Source organism: Indicator indicator, chromosome Z (assembly GCF_027791375.1).
Source record: "Indicator indicator isolate 239-I01 chromosome Z, UM_Iind_1.1, whole genome shotgun sequence".
NCBI classification, from domain to species: Eukaryota; Metazoa; Chordata; class Aves; order Piciformes; family Indicatoridae; genus Indicator; species Indicator indicator.
In genome coordinates, this window is record NC_072053.1 from 42993014 (window position 1) to 43001821 (window position 8808).

An 8808-nucleotide genomic window follows, 5' to 3' on the forward strand; every position below is an offset into this window, starting at 1 on the left:
TATAATTACTTTGTTCTCTGAAATTTTTGCTAACTAGTGCTACTTTGCCTGTTAGAAAAAATTCCCTTTCTTTGCACATAACTTGAGCCCATTTGTGCTCCCTGAAGCCTACTAGGTGAAGGTAAATTTCCGAATGAGAGAATGTCAATTAGTGTTATAAAACTAGAATAAATACTAAGTTAAAATGAGTATTTCCCTTATTGCCTTCAATACAGCGATGATAAGACCTTGGCAGTTTATTACTTAGAATAATAATATGTATTATGCCATAACATACAGTCATCACAGAGAGATATTGTTCCATTTTAGTATTAAAAAAAAATATTATTTAAAAACAGGTGTATATATAATGAAAGATAGCTATGACTTCATTCATTGCAAGTGATCTGCAGAAACAAACAGCTATTGCAGCAGTTTGGATCCAGTATCGGAATATCATTCAGATGCACATTTCAGTAAATATTAAACATGAACCTTGCACTTGAAAGCCACACTGAACATAATTTTTGACAGGACATTAAGTTACTTCTAAACACAGTACAATTCAAATACAAGGAATAATCTACCCAACCTTTTAATTGACCAGCTGTATTAATACTAATTTCCAATACCCACCCTTACCCCACCCCCCACCCCCCCCAAAAAAAAAAGCAAGCTGTGGATAATTTAACAGCAGTGACCCAGGTCTGAGAGTCTGTCAGTAGCAGTGAAGCAGAGGACTGAAGGAGCTGGGTTAGAAGTAGGCTGAAATCTACTTGCAGGAAGCTGATTGTTGTCTAATGTGCCAGGTCTATAAGATAAATCTGGGGAGAGGCAGCTGGAGAGAGCAGAGAAGCTAACAGTTCAGCTAACAGCCACTCATGCTGTGTCGGCTAGCACTATATTCAGACCTTTCCTAGCAGAGTTTTCTCACCTGCCATGCTGATGAAAACCTTCTGCAGATTTTCTGTCACACAAATGCCTTTTCTACTTTATTTTTGGTGTTAAGAATATTACTTAAACTTTATATTGAAGTGGCTGTCAATGTTAAAATAAAGTGCACTGGATAAAGTGCATTGTCTTTCCACAGTGAATTTTAATAATAATAATAATATCAATCCATTAATTTATGATTTTTTCTGTGGAAATATACAATTTAAAATTTTGTTTTTCTCCTTCTGCTGTGTAACACTTTCTCCTATGCAACAATAGGCAGATAGAGAGTAAGTACTTTCTGTAGCAAAATAACCTTTGCAAGCACTATATGTGTAAATTGTGGAATATATTAGTTTTCACTGGAAACTGAATTCCAACTGAGAGCAATAAGAATGACCTTAACTAGTCACAGCTTTCCATCTGCCTTATGTCCGTTTATATTTTACATTCACCAGCCATTATCTTGATGTAAAAGCAGACCTGTTTTTTCAAGGAAGAGACTAAAGCCTCATCTGTGTTGCCATCATCACTCTATTGGCAGTTCCTGTAAGCTAAGGCAATGTAAACCAGCTAATTCATTAGGGTTTTGCAGAGGTAAATCATACTAGTTCTTTAGCTGTTGTTTACTCCATCCTAGAAACAGTGATAGGAAGGATAGAATTTTTTTTTAAAAGATTTCCCTTATGAAAGTTAGAACTCTACCCATAAACCAAGTAATCTCATCTTCCTTTCTTTAGCAGCTCCAAGAAAATGTTTGGTACATGTAAGGTAAAGTTACTGTTGAAGCAAAGAAGCAATTCAAGTAGAAACTGTGCATCTTTAATATTTCTGTGTACCAGTGTGATGCAAGCTTTCAGTTTTTGATAGTTTTCATGGGCAAATTCTTATGATCAAAGAATTAAGAGATGCTTTGCACAGGTCAGTTGTGGTCATGTACATTTGCATGCAAGTCTGACAGCAGAGATCCATTTGCAGGGTCTTTAATCTGAGTCTCACATTTACACTCTTCTACAATCATGACTTCTTTGACCACTGCGACAGAACTGGTGCAGTTGAGATCCAGGCGCTTCATGGAGAACTTGCTGGGCAAACAATGAGAACAAAAGGTATAAAGACGATCCTCTGGACCAGGAACATGAAAAGAACTACATTTTCCAAAACACAGATTATTCTGTACCATCACCTTGTCACAGCTCTCATGAGTAACACCCTGCAACAGAAAGCAATTTGAAGTTTCTGATACATGAACGGCCCATAGATTTTCCACTAGCACATGAAGGCAGAAAACAAAACAAAACAAAACAGGAAATACTATATTATTTTATTTTCAAAGCATTTACTTTAAACAAGTTCATTTTTAACGTCAAGCAAATGCTAAAATACAAGAGCTTTTAAAAGCAAACTTCAGTGTTCCTATTGGCAATTCTTAGATTGAACAACAAAGGCAAAATCTATTTCAGCCAATGTCTCTATGAGCTGTTGGAGGAAAATCCAATAGCTGGGTTTGTCATATTTACCTTTAATTGCTCTTTGAGTTCTTATTTCTGACAGGTTTAAGAAGTCCTACCAACTTAGCAGGATTAAAAGCATCATTTTGGCCTGATGTTCTTGTACATAAATCAAAATATTAATAATAATTTAAATAATAATATAATGGTCTCCATGTGGAAAAGACATGTTTTTAGTAGGGTTTTTATTATGAAAATCATAAAAGTGCAGTGGAAGTTCTATAATCTCTTGGTTTGCAAGAGTAGCAGTTCCTTTTATCAGGAGAGCCTGTGCCAACTCCCAAGCCATAACAATGCTAACACTAAAGTTAGCATTTTTACTTTGGCATAACTGCAACCATCCTGGAGAAAGCTTGCCATAGTCCATGGGAGAAAAAGTAAAGAAATAGAAATTTCTAGGCCACATCTGTATTTACATATGCCTGCTAGTGAAATAAATTTAGTGAGGGATGCAAAAAAATCGAGTCCCTGAGGGACCGTGGTTATGGAAACACTTGAGAATAAATGTTGCCTTACAGGGGATACAGCACTTTTATCTATACTATTTGCTTATCTTGATGTTGCAATGTGACAGAAAGGCTTCATCCATGCATGTGACAATTTACCATATTTCCAGCATTCTTAGCACAGAATTAGATGTATGCATCAGTCTTCTAATTACTACAGCAGAAATGAATTCTTGCTTAGCTGTAAGAAAACAACCAGCTTCTCCTGTAACTACATGTCCTGGACCTTTGATTATATGCATATATTGTGGTAGTTTTAGATAGTTATATGTGTATGTGATTATGAAAGTGGAATGTGTGGCTTTCCAATGCTGAAGTTCAGTGTTTGGCACACCAGTTTCAAACTTTCCAGCCTTTTCAGTATTCTCCAGCTAATTATCTTGTGTTAGTGCTCCAAAGTGGCCCTGGGACTTATCAAATTAAATAGTCTTGTTCGTTTGTTGCTGATTTTAAAAGGCAGGGGAAAGAATACATTTATTGATCTTGGATACCTGTTCTTACCTGAGAAAAAGGCAGGGTTCTGCAGTTTTCTTCATGCATTTCATTGGTCTTGATTGGCAGGACAACCTCTTCAGATGCTGAGTTTTTCTTTAACATGAAGTGGTCCCAAAATTTCTTGGCATCTTTTCTATGGAGAGGTTTAGCCTCCCTCTTGCTGGAATAGTGGGATGGAGAGTTTTCCACAGGAGAAATCTCTCTGGGTGTTACCCCTGTTCTCAGGTCTTGGACTGCATGGACTTCTGCATTGGGAAGAATGAATCTGGACATTTTTTTCTCCTCTCGCTTCTCACTTCCAGTTGCTGTCTGTGGAATGGCTACAAAAACACTGGAATCTCCAAGGGTTTCCTCAACACCTAGTGAGTTTTCCCATACCAGCTCACGAAAACTCTTGCCTTCAAGCAGATTTCTGTCCTGATAGAAAAGGTGCTGAAATGGCCGCCTGCTTTTCTTCTGCAGCGAACGGTCCTGTGGCTCTGTGGCTCCAAGACATGAGAGCACTAGCAGCTGAAGAGGAAGCAGTGACATGATCTTGTAAAGTGCAGTCCTGCTGCTATTGTAGGGAGCGTAGTGTCCTAGCTTTATAAGAGAGCCTGGTGTCAGTTTATGGCTGCTATCTGCATGCATAGGAAGGGAGGGCTTAGAGAAGATTCTGCTGTGGCTAATTGCATTCATTTACTGTAGATTACAATTATGATAGGGGAGTTTGTGCTAATGAAACTCTGCTTTTAATCTGAATTATGTGTATTAGACATTCCTATCTAAAATCTAGTAACCCAGGATGGTGTGGGGAGCAGAAGGAGTCAACAGGAGGAAATGTTTGGATAACCTGTCTAGTTTAGGCCTAGGAATTAAGGAAACACTTGAGGTTGTGTATTAGCATGTTCAGTGTGGTCTTCGTTGTGTATTTTGATTTTCCATTCCACAAAGCCAGAGACTGTCAAAACAAGGAGTGTTATTTGATCACAACAGGAAGAGGCAAGCTGATAAAAGTTTGCTAAAATGTGAAGCTGGATGTCAAATCACCACACATTTTCAAAAGTTGAGTGTAATTTTGGAATTTCATATTTTGCATATGACTCAAGGCCTGCAGCAGCGCCACTGGAAACTGTCAGACAGGTGCTCACACACACAGAGGAATATGCAGACAGCTTTCTTGCAGAGAAGTGCTTGCTTCACCTCCTTCACAGCAGGTTTGCAGCTGCTGGAGTTTGCAGACATACTACTAGCCCAGAATAAAGAGGGAAGAAACATTGTGCTCCAGGTTCTCAAAGGTAAACTAATGTTGCTACATTCTGTTAAGGCACTAAACCCACTACAGGCAGCCTATAAAGCTGGTAAACAAGATGAGGATTTAAGCAAAATTTATTAGAATATGACATATTTTACAATTACAGACATCAAAGTCTCAACAGAAGTATCTGAGGACTACTAGACCCTAAACAAGAGACATCTTTTGCAAAATTATCACACTATGCAACATGTAAGAACAAAACAAACAAAAAAATTTGATATAACGTTTTACAGAGGAAGCAAACATTGATCCTAATCTGAAAATGCTTAAAGAAAATTGTGCTTCAGATAATTTGCCATTTAAGTATTCTAATACCTACACACTTCTGTTTCTACCAGAAAGAGTCTATCAATAGACTTAAGTTTGAGGCTAATCTGTTCATTATTCTTGAAAACTGGCTAGCCTGTACTAGATATGTGGCGTTACTTGACTTCTGTTTCTGAGGAATTAGTTTATTGCCTGATAATCAAAGCAAACTACTTGCCTAGCAACATCTGTGTAAGGCACAGACATAACTTCAGCGCAAAATTAATGGAGATCTAGAACTTGTGTTAAAATTTGTCCTATTCTTGATTGGAGTTCACATTAGATCGTATTTGTGCCTTGATCTCAGTGGGAAGATCTCATTAAGGGAAGCACAGCTGTCAAGCACTGGCTTTATTTATCTGTAATTTGAGCCAAAAGCAATCTATTTCTGCCACTGGTTTGGTGTCTTCCTGAAGTCTCAAACGTGCACTCGGTGGACAGATTCTCCCACAGTTATCAGGACTGAAATCACAGAAAATACTGGCATCTGCTACAAGATCAATTGTGAGGTGTACATGCCAAATTCCTGACATCATGTTTACACAAATACATTCAATGAGGCAAGAAAATTAATTTCTGATGGATAAGTAAGTAGCCTAGAAGTACAATTTGAATCCTCATATCCTGTCTTTATTGACCAACACACTGAACTGAAGCAGCTGACTTTTGGAACTAAAATTCCCTGCACATGGCCCATGATCATAGTAGTCATTCAAAATTACTCAGCAAAGATAAGAACTTTACATTTTGAGTTTTCTTTCATTTTTTACTCCTTAGTTGCTCAGAGTTACAAGACTGGACTGATAGTTAGACCCATGTATTGTACTGTATTATACTGACACAGAAAGCTGTGATACATTGGGCAATATCTTTGAAACATGAGATCTGAGTGTTGGAAGCAACATAGATTTTGCAGCTCTTTGCTTCAGAATTTAAAAATGCAAAGCTAACTAAAACAACTTAAAGACAACCCATCCTGATTATAGCAACACAAGAGAAGTGTTCTTTTTGCTTTTATCTATTTCAGCTATTTTCCCCTTTGCCAGGGAGTGCTGTTTCTCTAAATTTAGACCAGTTGTATAACAGCTCTTTCTTTTTGAAAGCTTCAACTCTGTTCTTGATCCTGAATTGTCTATATTTAGCTTTATTCATATAAGAAAAACTGCATTAAATTACTCACATGTATGTTTGCAGCACTGAAGGCTAATTGCCTGAAAGGCTCACTTTACCTTCCTTCTTAAAAAAATCCCACCACCTTCAATGCAACAAAGAAAGCTAGCTTTTAAGTCTCAGTTAAATATTACCCCAGTCTGCCCTGAAAGAAAAAAGAAGTATGTGTATTTATGTTGGTATACTCTGCCCTTCTTATCTGATGTTGCTGAGGCATGCTTTGGTGCACAGACAGCAACTTAGAATCATAAAATCATTTCAGCTGGAAAAGACCTTCAGGGTCATTGGAGTCTAGCCATTATCTAACTCTGCCATCTCTGGTGCTAAATCACGTCCCTTAACATCACACCTACATGTCTTGTGAACACCTCCAGGGATGGTGATTCAGCCACCTCCCTAGGGAGCCTATTCCAGTGTTTGAGAACCCTGTCAGTCAAGAAGTTTCTTCTAATATCCAACCTAAACCTCCTCTGGTGCAACTTCAGATTGTTTCCTCTTGTCCTGTCAGTTGTCACCAGGGAGAACGGACCAACCCCCACCTCACTACAACCTCCTTTCAGCCAGTCGTAGAGAGTGGTGACTCTCCTTTTCTCCTCCTTTTCTCAAGACTAAACAACCATGGTTCTCAGCGCCACTCCTCATGAGGCCTGTTCTCCAGACCCTTCACATGTTAGTTTCTCTTTTGTAGCAACATGAGCAAAATCGGTTTATTACTTCTACAGAGGGTTCCTTCTGCAGTTCTTCATAATGAATACATTGCATTGCAAGCAGCAAATATGGTGCAAGTGCTTTAAGGATGCTTCTGTAATACACAGGTAACAAGTAAATGGTAGTATTGGAATGATTGGGCTGCCCTCATATTTGCATAGATGTTTAGCTGGTAAGGGGAGAAGGGTTTTATCATGGAAGTTGGCCAGGCTCTTTGACAGGGCTTTAAGCTAGATTGGATGGGGGAAAGGACCAGGCTCCCTGGAGACAAACCTGGAACACTTGTAGAAAATGTGATGGCCCCACTGCTGTCTCATGGGAGGTAGGGGACAGTGGGCCATGCAATAAGGAAGATGCAAGAGCCATTAACAAGCTAGGACTCATGGTAGTGCCTGGGAGCAACTAAGCAGGGAGTAGACCCCTACCCCACAAAAAGACGCTCACAGTGTACCTATGCCCATGCGTGGAGCACAGGTAATAAGCAAGAAGAGCTATTGTCCAGCAAGCAAACTATCATATAACTGCCTCGATGGAAATGTGGTGGGATGAATCCCATACCTGAAACCCTGCGTTGGATGGCTACAGGCTCTTCAGAAAGGATAGGCCCAGAGTAGCCTTATATGTTATGGAAGGTCTTGGCTGAACATGACAATGACAGTAATGATAGGATTGAATGCATGTAGGAAAGGAGCAGGGGAAATGCCAACAAGCCACATGTCATGATGCAGGTCTGCTACAGACCACCCAACCAGGATAAGGAGGCTGATGAAGTGTTTTATCAGTGTCTGGGGAAAGTCTCAGAATTGCCAGCCCTTGTTCTTGTGAGGGACTTCAACTTACTGGATATCTCCTGGAAATACAATACAGCAGACAGGAAGCAGTCCCAGATGTTCTTGGAGTGCATGGAAGATAACTTCTTAACACAGCTGGTGAATGAGTCAATGAAGCATGGCTCTCTGCTAGAACTGCTGTTTGTAAACAGAGAAGGACTAGTAGAAGATGTAAAGATTGGTGGATGTCTTGGGCAAAATGACCATGAGATGATGGAGTTGTCAATTCTTAGTGAAGTTAGGAGGTGAGTCAATAGAACTCCAACCTTGGACTTCCAGAGGGCAGACTTTGACTTGTTTCAGAGACTGGTTGATGGCATCCTCTGTAAGGTAGTCCTGACGGACAAAGGAATCCAGCTAGGCTGGACATTCCTCAAGAGGGAAATCTTCAAGGCACTGGAACAAGCTGTCTCTGTGCATCAGAAAACAAGAGGTAGGGCAGAAGACCAGCCTGGCTAAGTAGAAAGCTTTGGGTAGAACTCAGGAAGAAAAAGAAAGTCTGCTGGCTACAGAAGAAGGTGCAGGCAACTCAAGAATACAAGGTTGCTGCAAGGATATATAGGGACAAAATCAGAGAGGCCGAAGTTCAACTAGAACTCAATCTGGCCAACGTCATTAAAGGTAATAAAAAGTGCTTTTATAAATATGTTAACAGTAAGAGAAGAGCTAGGGAGAATGTCCACCCATTTCTGGGTGTGGGATGGAACCTGGTGATGAAAGGCAAGGAAAAGGATGAGCTGCTGAATGGCTACTTTGCCACAGTATTTGTCAGTGACACCAGTTGCTCCATAAGGCTTCAGCCCCTGGAACTGGAAGACAGGGATGGGGAGCAGAAAGCATCTCCCACTGTTCAGGAGGAAATAATCAATGACCTATGGTGCCACTTAGGTGTGCACAAGCTTATGGGACTGGATGGGATCCACCCAAAGGTACTTAAGGAGCTGGCAGAAGTGCTTCCCAAGCCACCCACCATCATTTGTCAACAGTCCTGGCTAGCCGGGGAGGTCCCAGTTGACTGGAGGCTGGCTAACATGATGCCCATCTACAAGAAGGGCCTAAAGGATGATCCAGGT

At 40.0% G+C, this 8808-nt stretch overlaps 1 protein-coding gene across 1 annotated transcript; it reads right to left on the minus strand.

The window, feature by feature from the left end:
* Nucleotides 1-1834: 1834 nt before the first annotated feature.
* Nucleotides 1835-3955, minus strand: CER1 (cerberus 1, DAN family BMP antagonist). Its single transcript, XM_054398158.1, has 2 exons — nt 3431-3955; nt 1835-2125 (listed from the first exon to the last, which is right to left on the minus strand). Exons 1-2 carry the CDS (start codon nt 3953-3955, stop codon nt 1835-1837), a joined length of 816 nt encoding a protein of 271 aa, XP_054254133.1.
* Nucleotides 3956-8808: the final 4853 nt, after the last annotated feature.

Bases quoted from the DNA above. Each gene is read 5' to 3' on its own strand.
- CER1 (XM_054398158.1), bottom strand. From the start codon at position 3,955: ATGTCACTGCTTCCTCTTCAGCTGCTAGTGCTCTCATGTCTTGGAGCC. The intron at 2,126-3,430 runs GTAAGAACAGGT...TTTCTGTTGCAG, and splicing joins GAACCCTGCCTTTTTCTCAG to GGTGTTACTCATGAGAGCTG.